The sequence below is a fragment of the Microcebus murinus genome, chromosome 19, assembly GCF_040939455.1.
Source record: "Microcebus murinus isolate Inina chromosome 19, M.murinus_Inina_mat1.0, whole genome shotgun sequence".
Lineage (NCBI taxonomy): Eukaryota > Metazoa > Chordata > Mammalia > Primates > Cheirogaleidae > Microcebus > Microcebus murinus.
The window spans coordinates 2,936,597-2,952,597 of NC_134122.1; the positions used below are offsets into that span (position 1 = coordinate 2,936,597).

The window sequence follows — 16,001 nt, forward strand, 5'->3', positions numbered from 1 at the left end:
TGTTGCCCAGGCTAGAGTGAGTGCCGTGGCGTCAGCCTGGCTCACAGCAACCTCAATCTCCTGGGCTCAGCGATCCTACTGCCTCAGCCTCCCGAGTAGCTGGGACTACAGGCATGCGCCACCATGCCCGGCTAATTTTTTGTATATATATATATTTTAGTTGGTCAATTAATTTCTTTCTATTTTTGGTAGAGACGGTGTCTCGCTCAGGCTGGTTTCGAACTCCTGACCTTGAGCGATCCACCCGCCTCGGCCTCCCAAAGTGCTAGGATTACAGGCGTGAGCCACCGCGCCCGGCCTCAAGCTAGTTTTTAATTCCTGACCTCGAGCAGTCCTCCCGCCTCGGCCTCCCAGTGCTAGGATTACAGGCGTGAGCCACCACGCCTGGCCTGGCCTTGCCTTTTCTTAAGGCCCATACACACTCCAGGGGTGACTCATACAGGTGGTTTTGCATTGGAACCAGCTGTCACCACCTCCAAGGGGCTGGGAAGTAGGTGTCCCGGTGCGATGGTGCCTGGTGCTGCCAACAGAAAGGCCCAGGCCTCTCCCTGGCAGATGGTATGGACACCGCGTCTAAGCCCACTGCCAGGCCCAGCTTGGTGGCACCTCCAGAGCAGACCATGTGTGCCTCAGCCTGTCACATAGAGGTGCTTGGGGTTGGCTTGCTGTTCTCTGGGCGCAGAGCCCCTGTCCAAAAAGCTGGGTGACAGCAGCAATCCTCGAGGATGTTCAGGCCTCCAGACCCCAGAGATGAAACTACTCAGGGGGTCGGGGCTCAGAGACCCCACTTTCTCGAGAGCTCTCCTCCCACAGCTGGGCTGAGGGTGGCCCTCTGCAACCAGCCCCTTTCTTCTCCCCTAGGCCTGCTGTGACCCTAGGCACAGATGTGGGGCCGGATGCGGGGGGTGGGGAGGGCAGGACAAGGAGAGCTGTGGGCAGAGAGCATCGACTTCAGGTGGGACTCATGCTACCCGCTCTGCCTTCGGGTCACCTGTGCCACTGGACTAGCACAAACCCCGCCTCTGAAGGGAAGCAGGTGGGCCACAGCGCGATGGCACGTGTAGGGCCAGATGCTCTCTCCCCCGCGCCACCTGCCTCTTCTCTTCCATCTGTCAGTTGGGCAGGGGCAGATAGGGCCCTGCCATGTGCTGTGTCTTTCCCTTAGTTGAGTGAGAGATGTGTGTTTCTGTTTTTAAATCGAGGCGGCTGAAGAACTGACCTTCAGAAACATGGAAGTACTTTTAGAAGAGATGCGAGAATCCACAGTTGTGTGTCTTGGAGCCTTGTGTTTGTCTTGAGAGTCGACTGGGAGCAAATGCTGTCTCTTTGGTCAAGAGCCTCATCCCAAAGATACCAGGGGGGAAATATGTAATCCGAGGACATAAGAGATGCAAATTTATTATAGGCCTCTCTGTTTGCTATCAAGCCACAATATAGAGATTTTTAGAATCAACTTTACTGAAGCTTAATATACATACATACCCTAGAATGCACCCACGTTAAGCATACAGTTCAGTGAGTTTTGATGCACACGTGTGTGTGTGTGTGTAACCACCTCTACCACATCCAGTATACAAGACATTTTTGTCCACTGAAGAAGTAACTCACCCACCTCCCAGCCTACAGCCAGTCCCCTGCCCCAGGCAGCCACAGAGGTAAGGCCATGCCACCTCTGCTTCCTGTGCCCCAGTGGCTCGAGCTCTCAGGAGGGTCCACCTGTGGCCCCCTTGGCCCTGGCCCTGCGCTAGTTTGGCTGGTCACCTGCGCTCGTCCTGCCCACTCCTGTGAGGGCTGAGCAGTGGCGTCTTATTCAGAGCCAGCCCCACGAGTTCAGAAACCAGCTTAGAGCTGATGGGATGTCTCAGTGCTGCCCAGGGCTGTGGGTCCTTACAGCAGGGAGCAGGCAGCCGTGTGCAGTGGCCCTGTCTCAGAAAAGGTGGACGTGCAGAACTGGCCTCTGCCGTGGCCTGGGCTGCTGTGGGCTGATGGACTGTCCAGAGCGAGATTTGGGTGAGGATTTGCCAGTTTGCTTGGCCCTGAGGGGAAAGGACACTTAGCCACTTCCTGCAGACGTTGTCGTGGTGCCCTGTCCTCACGCTGCACTCCCAGCGTCCTGTTGCTCTTTGAGACCCCAGTGGGGCTTGCGGGCTGGCCAGCTTGGTCCCAAGTGGTGTCTACCCCCCCCACCCGACAAACCCTCTCGCCAGAGACGTGCTCCCAGTGATGTGATGCCCAGCTGCCTGGGTGGTGGCCACAGTACAGGGAACCGCTTTCCAGAGCACTGCTGTGGGGCCACGCAGGCCTTCAGTTCAGTCACCTGGAGAGCCCACGTCTGCAGCCCCAGTCTGTCTGGGGTTAGACGCTTGCCTGGCTGTTTTAATGAGGCCCCTTTTCCAGCATCCACGCAGTGTCCCCATCTCACAGATTCAACTAGTAACAGCATTTTGCCACTTCTGCTCCAACTAAATAAATTCAGGGACATTCTGTCATTTTGCCCCTCCAGATGCAATGTGCATCTCTTAACATAAAACGTGCACATTTTTGTGCATAACCACAGTGCCATTCTCATACCTAACAAGATTAACACCTTCATTTGTCACTTAGTTTTGTTTCTTTTGTGTGTTGCCAGATGACTTTTTTTTTTTTTTTTTGAGACAGAGTCTCGCTTTGTTGCCCAGGCTAGAGGGCTAGAGTGAGTGCCATGGCGTCAGCCTAGCTCACAGCAACCTCAAACTCCTGGGTTCAAGCAATCCTGCTGCCTCAGCCTCCCGACTAGCTGGGACTACAGGCATGCGCTACCATGCCCGGCTAATTTTTTCTATATATATATTAGTTGGCCAATTAATTTCTTTCTATTTATGGTAGAGACAGGGTCTTGCTCTTGCTCAGGCTGGTTCAAACTCCTGACCTCGAGCAATCTGCCCGCCTCGGCCTCCCAGAGAGCTAGGATTACATTTTTTTTTTTTTTTGAGACTGAGTCTCACTTTGTTGCCCAGGCTAGGGTAAGTGCCGTGGTGTCAGCCTAGCTCACAGCAACCTCAAACTCCTGGGCTCAAGCGATCCTCTTGCCTCAGCTTCCCAAGTAGCTGGGACTACAGGCATGTGCCACCATGCCCGGCTAATTTTTTCTATATATATTAATTGGCCAATTAATTTCTTTCTATTTATAGTAGAGACGGGGTCTCGCTCTTGCTCAGGCTGGTTTTGAACTCCTGACTCAAGCAATCCGCCCGCCTCGGCCTCCCAGAGTGCTAGGATTACAGGCGTGAGCCACCACACCCAGCTCAGATGACTATTTTTTAAAAATTGTCTGAGGTAAACAGTGCCTGGATTCAGAGCCCTGGGAGCCAAGGGGCGAGGAGGGAAGTCTAGAAAGCAGCTTTCTGAAGTTGAGCTTGAACTAGTTGGCACCCCTGGCCTCGAGCCAGGAGCTGAGAAGACACAGGTTGGGACTCAGAGCAAAGCCGCCCAGATGTCGGTGTTGGCCCTTCTGTGGGTCAAGGCGACGTCCCTAGCAGTGGCTGGACGGGGCTGGTGTTGGCTGTGGATGCCGGCGGCCTGTGTTAATGGGCACTTCCTCTTTGCCAGGCACTGTCCTGGCACCGCGCCAGCAGCCTGTTCCAACTCAGAACCGCCCTGTGAGGGGTTGGCCGCCCTCATTTACAGAGGAGGCTGGAGGGCTGTGTGAGCTGAGGCCAGGCTCAGTGTGCAGATCCTTCCCCGTTTTCGGGGGAGGGAGGGTCGCTGGTGTGGAGGGGGTTGTGCAGAATTCTCGAGGAAGCAGCACCGTGGACAGCTTGGGGCACTTCCCACCCGTGGCAGCTGGAGGTCACAGAGGCTTGGCTTGTCACTCAGGCAAAGCCATGACTGCCAGATCATGAGATAGGAAGATAAGGCCTTTCCTTGGCTGGCAGTGAGTCCCGGGGAGCAGAAGGGCTCTCCGTGCCTCGCACCTGCTCCCCAGTGGTGTCCACCTGGTGGGGAACAGCCTTTCACGATTCTTGCTTGTCTTGGTTATTTCCCTTGGTGGTTCCAAAGTGGTGACTGTCATTATTTCAGCTTTTAATTAGCTGTCATTCTTCTGAAAAAAAAAAAAGAACTTTTTCTCAACCTTTAGGGATAAACACAATTCCTCCTAAAAAGACAAGGTAAATATGTGATTATTTCTTTTTATTACCAGTTTTCAACTTTAAAAAGGCTCTGTTTTCCCCTTTGTCAACACTTGGCCAGCCTGCCTGCCTGCCTTCCTCCCTCCTTTCTTCCCTCCCCCCTCCCTATCCAGACTGATACACTGTCCTGATTTAAGAGTCTTTGGCAACTCATGGCCCCTGATTTAAACTTTGGTGTCTCTCACAGTCTTACCCGTGAGTCTTCACCTGCTGGATAGGGGAGAACAAACCGGGTGTGACCCACTCCGCACAGGCACACCCTCTGGTGAAAAAGCCAGCACCACTTCCCTTGGAAATGCAGCCATTCGCCGGTGCTGGCCACCAGGCTACTCCACGGGGGAGTGAGGCGTGGGGGCTGTAGCGCCCACCACCGTCTTTGGCAGCCACCAGGCCCAGGGTTGGGAGGCCGGGCCTCGCACTTTCTGAAGCGGAGGAACTGCTGTCCTGTGCCGTGAGACCAGCCACGGGGCAGCCCAGATGAGAGAGAGGGGAGAGCTGGTCTGGCAGCAGGGCTTCCCTCGGCTGGGCTGAGCAGGGCTGGGGCCTGGGTACCCATCCTGCCCCCGCCCCTGAGCCTCAGTCTCCTCATCTGCAGAGTGGGGCAGAAGCCTCCGCAGAGTGACGGGGGCACCACAGCCAGAGGACACGCTCTGCTGTCCCGTCCTGCCTGCCTCACTAGGTGAGTGTGAGGTGACACTTCCCTCTTCCTGCAGGTGTGAATGACAGAGGTGGTGCCGTCCAGCGCCCTCAGCGAGGTCAGCCTGCGCCTCCTCTGCCACGATGACATAGACACCGTGAAGCACCTGTGCGGCGACTGGTTTCCCATCGAGTAAGTGGAGCGGCGCCATGTCCCCCGCCGCAGACACACGGTCTGCAGGTGCTGGAGCCGGGAGGGCCTTTGGGACTCCAGGGCCACGCTGCAAAGACAGGGACAGGCGTAGAAGAGGCTGGGTGGGGGGATCCAGAGTCACCCAGCACGTTCTTGACCCTAGGCCCCTGCTCCTGGCTCTTTCTGCATCACCGTGTGCCCATGTGAGAGCTACCCAGGGGGCTCTGCTGAGAAACTTCAGTTTCAAAGATGTTCAATGCCATGCTATTTATAACTCAAAAAAACGGCATTATAGGGAGACCACCCTGCAAAAACAGAAAAAGAAAAGAAAGGAAAGATCTTGCCAACCGCCAGTATTTCCAGGAGTGTTCTTCAGACTTGCTGTTTAACTTTATGCTGTCAGCAGGAAGGCTGGGGCGGGCCCCTCTCCATATCTCTGTGGAAGTGTGAACCCTCACGGCCTGCTGGGGATGGCACCGCAGGGGCTTTATAAGTTAAAAAACGTCTTCAGCCCAGCAGTCCTGCTGCGGGAAGCTAAGGCAGCAATGCAGCAGCCAGTGAGTCCATAAATAAGGCCCTGCTGGCTGGAGCCCCCCTGGGCCAAAGGCCCCTGTGCCTCCTGAGATGCCCCTGGCTAGCCTCTCCTGGAATCTTCGTGGGCACAAGGCCTTGAGTTCCCAAGACAGTGGAGTGAACTGTCATCGTGCTGGACCTCGAGGTGGCAAAACAAACCTACACCCATGTCAAACCCCAAGTGCTGCTGCCTCCTGCCCATCTCTCTGGGGCTGGGGCTGGATTTGCCTGTCAGGGACTGCGTCCTGGGCCCTGGTACCAGGTGTCTCTCCCTTGCTCCCCTCTGGGGGTCTTGGCCTTGTTCTTGGTGAGCAGTCCCAGCCACACATTGCTCCCGAGGGCAGGTCGGTCCCCGTCCAGCCTCTCTCAGCTATGAACCTGCCTCCTCGTCACCTCACCACTCTCTAGTCTTCAGCGTCAAAAAGTCTCACAGAGGCCGGGCGCTGTGGCTCACGCCTGTAATCCTAGCTCTTGGGAGGCCGAGGCGGGCGGATTGCTCAAGGTCAGGAGTTCAAAACCAGCCTGAGCAAGAGCGAGACCCCGTCTCTACTATAAATAGAAAGAAATTAATTGGCCAACTGATATATATATAAAAAAATTAGCCGGGCATGGTGGCGCATGCCTGTAGTCCCAGCTACTCGGGAGGCTGAGGCAGAAGGATCGCTTGAGCCCAGGAGTTTGAGGTTGCTGTGAGCTAGGCTGACGCCACGGCACTCACTCTAGCCTGGGCAACAAAGTGAGACTCTGTCTCAAAAAAAAAAAAAAAAAAGTCTCACAGAATTCCTATGGTGACACATCCCAGCATCCATGGTCTACCAAGGGCCCTTACCTCAGCTGGCTGAGAACAAACCACATTTCGCTGACCCCATGTGAATTGCTCTCATGGAGTCAAGTTCACTGGAGTCTTTTCCCCCTCTCATATTTTATGTCTGATAAAATTATTTTTCCCATCAGAAGTTCTAGTCCTGTCTGGACATATCACTGCTGTAAGAAGAACCCATGACAGGTAGAGAGGAAGCGATGGACACACTCTTCCCCAGCCCCAGGGCAGGGGACAGAAGCAGCCTGGAGCCCCCCATGGTTCTGACATCCAGAGCACAGCATTAGTCGGACTTGACCTTGTCGGGTTCACCTGAGTGTGTTCTCTCTCTCAGGTACCCAGACTCATGGTATCGTGATATCACATCCAACAAAAAGTTCTTTTCTCTTGCCGCGACCTACAGAGGTGCCATCGTGGGAATGATAGTAGCTGAAATTAAAAACAGGACCAAGATACATAAAGAGGTACGTGTGTGGCTGTCGCCGGACAGGGCTGGGGGTGCTTTGGATGGAGCCACACCACCTGCGCCGGCCCTTTGTCTGAGGAGCAAGTGAGACCCTTCCCCAGCTGGTCCCTTTCTGTGTATCTGTGATGTCGTAACATGCGTGCCTTTATTCACATGCTGTGGAACAAGGCTTAGTCATGCCGAAGCAGGGACGCGCATAGATGACACGTTGCGAATATACACAGTTGTGACGTGATATGAAAATATCCGTGATTTGTATTGGTGGCAGTGTCATAGAAACTGCTGATACTGCCTTGGCTTGTGGAAAGGACTGCTAGGTTTCATTCAGACGTTTCGGAACCTCCATGGGACGGTGGGGGTGACTGCATTGTCTCCTGGTTCCCACTTGTGTCCCTCCAGTGTAGTGGCCGAGGAGTCGGCACGTAGCCCGCTGGGGCTGTGCTCTGTGGCGAGCCTGTGTGCCTTGAGCGCTAACCTGACTTTATCTCTAACTTTTCCCCCAGGATGGAGATATTCTAGCCTCCAACTTCTCCGTTGACACCCAGGTTGCGTACATTCTGAGTCTGGGAGTGGTGAAGGAATTCAGGAAGCACGGCATAGGTAAGAGGCGGTGGAGCTCCTGGTCCGGCCCACACCCCCACTCAGCCAGCATGGCCACTGCCCTCGTCATGCCCCTCAGTCTCTTCCATCATCCCCACCCCCATCTTGGGTCAGACCTTTGCCCTCCCTGCGTGGTCCCTGCATCTGCTCACCTGCAGCCATCCTCCCCCTGCACGCGCCAGGCCTGTCTGCCATCGTCCGAGCAGCTCACCCCTCCTGCCACCGTGTGTGCAGCTCGTGTATATCTGCTGGTGTTCTTGGTTCAGAGCAGAAAATGTAAACACAGAGGAAGAAGCCGTACTCGCCACCATTTAGTGCCCTTGTCATCAAAGTCCTGTCCTACTCAGCCACACAGCCAGTGAGTGGCAGAGTCTTAATTTTTAACCCGGGCCTATCTATTCCATATTCTTCTGGGCTCATTTACCCTTTTTGCTGTCTGGAAGGGAGTTCACAGAGGGTCCCACTGGTAGGAGGCTGCAGCCGACACACTCCACCTGGTGGCGAGATTCTCGGGGCTTTGCCAGTGGGTGGTGGCAGGAGGCTGCTCTCTGGCGTAGAGGGCAGGACCCTCAGGAGACTCCCAGAAAGGTCCCATTCTCACCCACATTGTTCTTTTTTGTTTTGTTTTGTTTTGTTTTTGAGACAGAGTCTCACTTTGTTGCCCAAGCTACAGTGAGTGCCGTGGCGTCAGCAACATCAAACTCCTAGGCTCACAGGAACCTCAAACTCCTGGGCTCCGGCGATCCTACCGCCTCAGCCTCCCAAGTAGCTGGGACTACAGGCATGCACCACCATGCCCAGCTGATTTTTTCCATATATATTAGTTGGCCAATTAATTTCTTTCTATTTATAGTAGAGACGGGGTCTCGCTCTTGCTCAGGCTGGTTTTGAACTCCTGACCTCGAGTCATCCGCTCACCTCGGCCTCCCAGAGTGCTAGGATTACAGGCGTGAGCCACCGCGCCCGGCCTCACGTCGTCCTTCCTTTCTCCTGCCTGGCCTGCATAACCTTCACCTCTTCTCCCCAAGGTTCCCTCTTACTTGAAAGTTTAAAGGATCACATATCAACCACCGCCCAGGACCACTGCAAAGCCATTTACCTGCACGTGCTCACCACCAACAACACAGCAATAAACTTCTACGAGAATAGAGACTTTAAACAGCATCACTACCTCCCCTATTACTACTCCATCCGAGGGGTCCTCAAAGATGGCTTCACCTATGTCCTCTACATCAACGGTGGCCACCCTCCTTGGACGATCTTATATCCTTTCCTTCTCGGGTGGGGGACTGTGGCTTCCCAGCCGTAAGGGTGGCAGAGCCAGTGAGCTAGTCGGAACTGTTGTCATCTTCAGATGATGCTCAGGCGGCTGAGCGTGCGCATGCTCTTTTCCCCACGCAGGCCGTGTCATGGCGCGTCTGGCTGCGCACGCGGAGAGCAGGTGCTCTCTGGCACCCAGTGCTCCCCAGGCCTCAGCCCGACACGAGGCCTCCTCTTGTCCCAAGATCGCCATCCATCCCTCTGGTCATTCAGCGAATGCTGACAGAGAGCCTCCTGTCCTAGCGCGCTAGGGCTCAGCAGTGTTCAGCATAAAGTCCCTGCCCTCTCGGAGCCTGAATGCCAGCAGAGGGGAAGACAGATGAGTGAGGTGACAGAGTTTTTAGTGGTTTTGCACACTCGGGTTCTAACCTTCCTTTTGGGTGCATGACCAAAGGGGTGCCCTCATCTGTTTCCTCCTCCTTAACTCTGTCTGGCCCCTGACAGGTAGGAGGGAAGCCAGGAGACTTCATAATAGTCACACAGAGTATGGCCCAAAAATATGTTGTCGTGTGTATGTTTTCAAATGAATGAATTTAGGATTTATTCATTTCATAGGGAAATAAACAGGAAAGAGAGAAGTGACCCCAAACCTCATAGGCCTCCTAGCTCACATACAGGCAGGCCCCCATGGGTGTCCACGGGTCAGTACTGTTGACCTTTGTCATAGGGACAGGGCTCTGTCCCTTCTGCTGCCCTGAGGGTTGAGAGTCTGGGAAAAGCCAGAAATACTTGCTTCTCTGCCAGGCCCCTCCCGCACCCCTGTCCATCCGTTAGCATGTGTCTGCCTACGGCCTCCCCGGGGACCCTCCTGTTCCCAGGCCCCACCCTCGATGATTTTGTGCAGTGGAGGCCCCTCCACCTAGTTAGCCTCACCTGCACTCTGCAGAGGCTTAGCGGGCTCTCGGCCGCCCTCAGTGGCCTGCCGTCTGCACAGAGTCCGGTGCCCCAGCCGACAGTGTCCAGGAGAGAGTCTTCCTTAACAGAGCCGCACGGACTACATCCAGCACCTGGGCTCTGCACTGGCCAGCCTGAGCCCCTGCTCCATCCCACACAGGGTCTACCGCCAGGCCCACAGCCTACTCTGCAGCTTCCTGCCATGGTCGGGCATCTCCACCAAGGGTGGCATCGAGTACAGCCGGACCATGTGATGCCAGCCGGGCAGCCTCCACCAGGCCCCGTCCCTCAGCATCCTGCAGAGCCCGCCTTCCCATCCATCTGACCCCTGCTGGCCTCCGCAGAGGAACTGGCAGCCACCTGCCGGGCCCATTGGTCTGCTCCAGCTGCAGGCCCGGTGCTACGCGGGCTCGGGAGCAGAGCGCTGTGGGCTCACCCAGGGCGCGCCCCATCTCCGACAGGTATGCAGCACAGACGCAGGGCATGAGAGCCTGGCGTGTCCAGCCACAAAAACAAGGCCCTAGACAGGCACCTGCCGAGCAGGTGGGTCGGAAAGCCAAGGGCTGGGGTAGTTTCTGATCAACTCAGAAACTTCATGAAGGAAAGCAGGTGGCCAGAGACACCTTGAGCCTGTGGCCAGATAGCTTTTCAGATAACTTTTGGAGCTGCTGTTTTTTGTTAAAGTACCACAATCTCATGGTTCAAAAATTGAAGGTACATGAACACCAAGCCCCTCCTATCTCTATCCCCCAGTTGCTCAGGTTCCCATTGTAAGGGGCGCCCAGTGCACCCGTGTCTTGGGTGTTCTTCCAGAATTCTACCTAGACCTGGGCTCTGACACCAGCACTGCTGCCATCTCCTCTCCACGCGGCTCTCTCAAACCGAAGCTCCATGTCAGCTTCCTTCCCTTGGTGGTCAACTTGTGTGTGAGGGCTCTGCTCAGACACAGCCACTTCTGGTCACCACGAGTGCCCCAGGGAGCAGGTCTCTCCCAGGCCTCAGAACATCAGAGCTGGACAGGGTCGGGGGACTCTAGAGCCCGCCCCCTTTTGCACCAGCACGGCCCAGGTGATTTGGTGACTTGGCCAAGCTCACACAGCAAGCTCCATGGCCACCTGGGCTGCACCCTTAGTTGGGCACCGTCAGTGCCTTTATTTGTGCTGGGACTGAAGAGAGCCTGTGGGCCTGGAGGAGGACTCGTGCTTGAGGGACACCCAGGCCAGCTGCAGCCCACGGGCCGGGGAAGAGTATACCTGCCCCGCCTTCACCTGCCCTGCCCTTCTCTTTCCCACAGGCTCTCAGCTCTCCTTCCTGCTTCTGGAAACCTCTGTCCTCCACCTCCTCCTGGCACCCTGGTCCTGCCTCCACGCGCATGCACCATCCCACGGGGGCGAGGGTGTGGCTGTGGTCACCAGGAAGGGGCCTCCCTCGCCGGCTGCCACCACTCCACTGCCCATGCCTTCATCTTCTTCCTTCAGAGACAGAGGGAACTTCTGCTGCAAGGGCGGAACACAAGTATTGTGGACATACTTGACCCTAGGGACACAGGAGCCTCAGAACAAGGGGGCACAATAAAGGGAATGCCAGGCCCCCCTCCAGAGCCAGCCCAATGAAGCCTGGAGGGTGGAGGGTGGCCCTGCCCCTCCATGAGGGGCTGGTAAGGGGTGGGCACAGTGGAGGAGGCTTTTCACGCAGTCGCAGAGCTCTGGGGCTCAGCTCCCGGGCACAGGTGGTCAGACGATGGGACAGTGCCCCCTCCTCAGTTCCTCCTGCCGTACAGTTTCCACCTCCTCCAGGAGACGGCCCTTCCCGTTGGATCATGGAATGCTCCATTCAGCTGACCTGCTGCTGGGAGTTGGGCTGAGGGACAGGTGCCGCCGAGGCTCTAGGGTCCTCTCCTCACTCATCCTTCATGAGCCACAGCTGCAAGGCCTGGCCAGAGGCAGGCAGGAGGACGCTGAGCTTGGCATCAGGCCTCTAGGCTGCTGTGGGTCTCATGGGGCTGGCCTTGGGGGCAGCAGGCGGTTACGTGCCTTGCGGGCTCGGCGTCTGAGAGCAGAGAGGCCGTGCCAGTGCCGTGAAGTGTGTTTGCAGCGGACGAGCATCACGCGCTTCTAGCATCCCCTCCACCCCGTGTGCCCCAGGGGCTGCTTGCTGCCTGCCCTGCCCACCAGAGCAGCTGGGGGTGGAGGGCGGCCCCACCCAGTGTAGCTGCAGTGTCACAAGAGCCATGGCAGAGGGTCCTAGTAGTGACCTACTGCAGCTGGAGGAGGAGGAAGAAGGGGGAGCAGCCTGGGCAGACGGAGCCTCCGTGACCCGAGTCCTTCGCTCCCCCAGAGTTTCCCAGCCCGGAGGTCTCAGGGTGCTGGGGCCAGCTCCAGGCCTCCTGGCCTCACAGCAAGGGGACAGGACCCTCAAGATGAAGGCACGCCCCTGGCAGGAAAGTGTCCCCTCCATCAGCAGTGCTGGCCAGTGGGAGGGCCGTGTCGTGCTGACTGACGCGAGCCTCTGCTGATGTCAGCTACCTGCTGAGGTGTCCTTTCTACTCTGAATCAACGGTGATCATGTGATTTTTATTTCTGCCCCATGGGGTAAGGGAAGAGTCTTCTGGAAGGTTCTGCCTTGGACATTCATAACCGAGCTCAGAGGCCTTGCCCTGCCCTGCCCTCCCTCCTGTCCCCGAATCACTGCAGTGTCCAGCCAGCCCAGTGTTGAACGATTGTAGTGTTTTGTCTCATTACAAATAAATAGACCTTAATTGGTCACATCCTGTTCCAGCGCCAGCTGGCTGCACTGAGGGCCTTGCCCTGTGGACTCAGCCTCCGCAGCAGTGCTGGGGGCAGGGTCTGCTGTCACTGGCAAGCCCTAAGGGTGGCTTCCAGCCAGATGAGCTGATTGTGCCATGTCATTAACCCTGACAGTGCAGACCTGGGGAAAGGGTTCTAAAGAGCTGAAAGGCACAACTGTGTTCCTTTTTTTTTTAATCAAGGAGTCCTCAGCAGCTACCAGTCTGTCCAGGTATATCCCCGGGCTCTGGACCTTGAGAGCTGTACAGCTCCCCCTGAGGGCTCTCTCCTGGCTCAGAGAAGCCTCCAACGGAGACTCGGCCGCGTAGTCAGGCAGGAATCCTGGCCAGCACCCCCTCCGTGGAAGGCTGCCAGCCAAGCATGGGGTTGGGTACTTCCACCAGCCTGTTGTTGAAACTGGCCACTTTGCGGGAGGAGGCCGTGCTGTCGTCCCTGTTGGACACATGAGAACTGGCTCTGGGGGCCTAGGAGTTGCACAGGGTTGTGGATGGTGGCCCAAGCATCCAGCCCAGGTCAGGCCCCCTCTGAAGCCTGCGTATGCTGCTCTGTTGACACTGTGCCCGCCTCTGACCTCAGCTGGCAGTCCTGGAACATGCTGCTCCCTAGGGCCCTCCCAGGGACAGGATCTGGGACACCTGCAAAGTGGAGTCAGGCTGGTAGCGTCCAAATACCTGCTCTTACCTGGGGACTGCTCCAGCCTCGGGCTCCCACCACCCAGGGCCACATCCACACTTAGAAGAACCTAAAAACTTCCCAAGAACTGAAGTCCCCAGGATCTAATGTCCCAAGGACCTAGGAGATGTCCAGGGTGGAGCCAGGGTACAGGGAAGAGGAAGGGGGTCAGCTGTCCTGGCACCATCACGTGTTCTGGCAGGAGCCCGAGGGAGGGGCGGTGCTCAGCCCTAGTGGCTGGACTGGCAGGGGGTACTGAGGCAAGCCCACCGTCCCCGTCACCGAGGCCCAGTACTGTAGAGCAAGGGTTTTCAACAGGATTGTAGCCCCCAAGGGACACTAGGTTGTCACAACTGGGAGGAGAGTAGTACTGGCATCTTGTGGGTTGTGGCCAGGGAGGCTGTGGTGGGACTGCCCCCACAGAGAATGACCTGTTCCCAAATGTCAGCAGCTGAGGCTGAGCCACAGAGGAAGCCCACGCCTGGGGCCTGGAGCCAGGCCAGCTGGGAGTAGAAGGGCTTTGATTGTCCTGCCTGGAGGGGCCACGAAGCGAGGTCCACAGAGCAGTGACCTCACCCACGCCCTCGGAGGGGACAGCCTGGGGTCTGGGCCACCATTTCTGCCTGGGCTGCTCTCCTCCCTCAACCAGCTGGCCTTCAGTCCCTCCTCGTCCCTGGCCTTCCTTCCTTCCTCTGCCCCCCAGCCGATCACTGTGCGCTGCATCTGGGCTGCTGAGGCTCTTCCTGCCGGAGAGCCGACACCTGCAACCCGTCTCGGCCCCCCAGCGAGGGTTGGCTTGCTGGAGACACACCCCTGGGAGCCACATGGGCTGTTGCTCTGACTGAATCGGCCTGACGGCAGACAGACAGACAAGAACATGCAGGCCTTGGCTTTTATTGAGACCTGAGGGCTCCCAGGCCTCTCGGGAACCCGATTCTCCGCTCAGCCCGGACTCCCAGGTGCAAGTGGCTGACTTGAGCTCGAGCAGGCTGCAAGGGCACGGCCATGCTTCTCTTTCTTCTGTCCCCCCTTGGGACCTCCTCCTCCCGCCCCCCTCACGTTTCCCCAAGCTGGCCCAGGCTCTGGGGCCACTTGGCTGCCTGGGCCACCTCAGTGTGCAGGGGCTGCTGCTAGGGACTGAGCCCTTCCGATATGGATCTGCCTCCTTGGCCATCCTTCCCCTCCTGTCCCCACGCCTGGCACTGGGGATCCCTACAGCCTCTCCAGGGCCCCAGATCGGGTTCTCTTGCACAAGGGACACGTGGCCTCCTCCGAGGCCCCCCAGGACCTCTTGGGCCTGAGCCCCAAGCCCTCGGGGGGAGTGGGCTGGGAGGGGGCACCTTTGGCTGGGTCCATGCTGGAGCTGGAAGCTGAGGAAAGAGGAAAGGAAGGAGTTACAGGGAGGACCCTGAGGGAGGCTGGAGGGGAGGCTGGCAGCACCCCTAAGGTCCCCAGACCCTGACTTCCTTAAAAACAGAAGGGGAGGGGCAGTAATTCTTCCTTAAAACCCTCGGAGGGAATAGTGAGAGGGAGTGAATGGTTCAAGCTGGAAGGACCCTCATCTAACCTGAACCCCTCATTTTTCAAATGGGGATGAGAGGGAGGGAGAGAATTATCTAAGGTCCTGCATTGAGTGCAGAGCTGGGACAGGAACCTAGAACTCTGTTCCAGAGCCTCCCGTCTGCCTCACAGCCCCTTGCCCCCGCTGGCACAGGGTGGTAGCAGATTCGTTAGCAGATTCGTTGGCCTCCTAGGGTGTGACATCACGGTGGGGTGTCCTGACTGATAGTCTCCACCAGGCTCCCTCCATAGGAGCCTTGGGAGGGGAGAAGGTCCACCTGAGTCCCTGGGGTCTTCCCCTCTGTGCCAGACCTGCCCCAACAGAGCTCACCTGTGTTTCCCAGGCTGTCCCTGGGCAGCTGGGCTTCCAGAAGGGCTGAGCAGTGGCTGTTACCTGGGCCCAGAGTCCTCTGTGGCAGGTGCAGGGGCCACGCTGTGCCCTCAGGCTGTGGCAGGCAGCCCCCTGCCATGAGCCGGCCCAGCCAGTGGCTCTCGCACTGGCCGGCGGGCTGCATGTGGCCTGGCAGGTAGAGAGCCAGGCCCCGGAGGTGGCGCAGCCGGAAGTTCTTGGGCTTGCTTCCCTGGGCACTGGGGCACTGCTGCTGCTGGGCCCCCAGCCCCCCCTCGTAGATGTTGGGCGGTGTGTCGGGGTGGCTGGGGTGTCCACGGGCCCAGCTCACTGCATCTGCAGAGGGGAGAGCAGGAGGGTGGTGGCCAGCCGGCCGCAGCAGCTGTGACAGGAGAACGCAGTCACATGCCTCTGAGACCAGCTCACATGGGGGGCTCCACCCCTAGTCTGCCCAGCCTCGCCTTAGCTGCCTGTCAAGGGCTCGGTCCCTTCCCTTCCCACTGCCTGTGCCCAACACACTGCTCCTCTTCCCTCTCTCAACCAGCAGGGAGGTCTGTGAGGCCTAGGACCTTGGTACCAAGATCGCTTTTAGGACTTGGAGCACTTTATTCCACCCTGTTGTGCCCTCTGCCCTAGAAAGAGTACTCTGGTCCCAGGAGAGAAATTGCACAGTGGGTTCAGGAAGGTTCAGGGGTTCAGGAGGAAGTGACCAGCCCAAGCTCACATGGCCTGGATCAGTGACCACTCACTCCCCTCTCCCAAGCATACATGTCCCTGAGGCCACCCCAGTGGCTTTGGGGCCCAGATAGGGACAGGAGGACATCTCTTCTCCTGCCATTGCTCCCCACAGCCCAGCACCTTCTCTTATGCGCAGCTCAGAGAACGCACAGACCAAGGCCTCCATGGAGGGCCGGTATGGTGGGGGAGGAGCGGCCAGGCCTC

At 57.5% G+C, this 16,001-nt stretch overlaps 2 protein-coding genes across 4 annotated transcripts in view; one reads left to right on the top strand and one right to left on the bottom strand.

Moving 5' to 3' along the window:
* NAA60 (N-alpha-acetyltransferase 60, NatF catalytic subunit) overlaps nucleotides 1–10,063 on the top strand; it is a 37,043-nt gene extending 26,980 nt beyond the window's left edge. For both annotated transcript variants that reach the window (XM_012743740.3, XM_012743727.2), the window contains 5 exons: nucleotides 4,883–4,998; nucleotides 6,726–6,855; nucleotides 7,361–7,457; nucleotides 8,486–8,720; nucleotides 9,769–10,063. In XM_012743740.3, the coding sequence (XP_012599194.1) occupies nucleotides 4,889–4,998; nucleotides 6,726–6,855; nucleotides 7,361–7,457; nucleotides 8,486–8,720; nucleotides 9,769–9,925 (729 nt within the window). In that variant the 5' untranslated portion in view covers nucleotides 4,883–4,888 and the 3' untranslated portion in view covers nucleotides 9,926–10,063. The remainder of the gene's footprint in view (nucleotides 1–4,882; nucleotides 4,999–6,725; nucleotides 6,856–7,360; nucleotides 7,458–8,485; nucleotides 8,721–9,768) is intronic.
* Nucleotides 10,064–14,028: 3,965 nt separating this feature from the next.
* C19H16orf90 (chromosome 19 C16orf90 homolog) lies at nucleotides 14,029–16,001 on the bottom strand. 2 transcript variants are annotated; one of them, XM_012743743.3, is made up of 3 exons: nucleotides 15,918–16,001; nucleotides 15,042–15,395; nucleotides 14,029–14,520 (listed from the first exon to the last, which is right to left on the bottom strand). In XM_012743743.3, exons 1-3 carry the CDS (start codon nucleotides 15,961–15,963, stop codon nucleotides 14,363–14,365), a joined length of 558 nt encoding a protein of 185 aa, XP_012599197.1. In that variant the 5' UTR covers nucleotides 15,964–16,001; the 3' UTR covers nucleotides 14,029–14,362. The 2 variants fall into 2 exon arrangements, with proteins under 2 accessions (XP_012599197.1, XP_075851137.1); XM_075995022.1 differs by having other exon boundaries at nucleotides 15,042–15,441; nucleotides 15,918–16,000.

Bases quoted from the DNA above. Each gene is read 5' to 3' on its own strand.
- C19H16orf90 (XM_012743743.3), bottom strand. From the start codon at position 15,963: ATGGAGGCCTTGGTCTGTGCGTTCTCTGAGCTGCGCATAAGAGAAG. The intron at 15,396-15,917 runs GTGCTGGGCTGT...TCCCCTCTGCAG, and splicing joins TGAGCTGCGCATAAGAGAAG to ATGCAGTGAGCTGGGCCCGT. The intron at 14,521-15,041 runs GTGAGCTCTGTT...CTCTTTCCTCAG, and splicing joins GGACAGCCTGGGAAACACAG to CTTCCAGCTCCAGCATGGAC.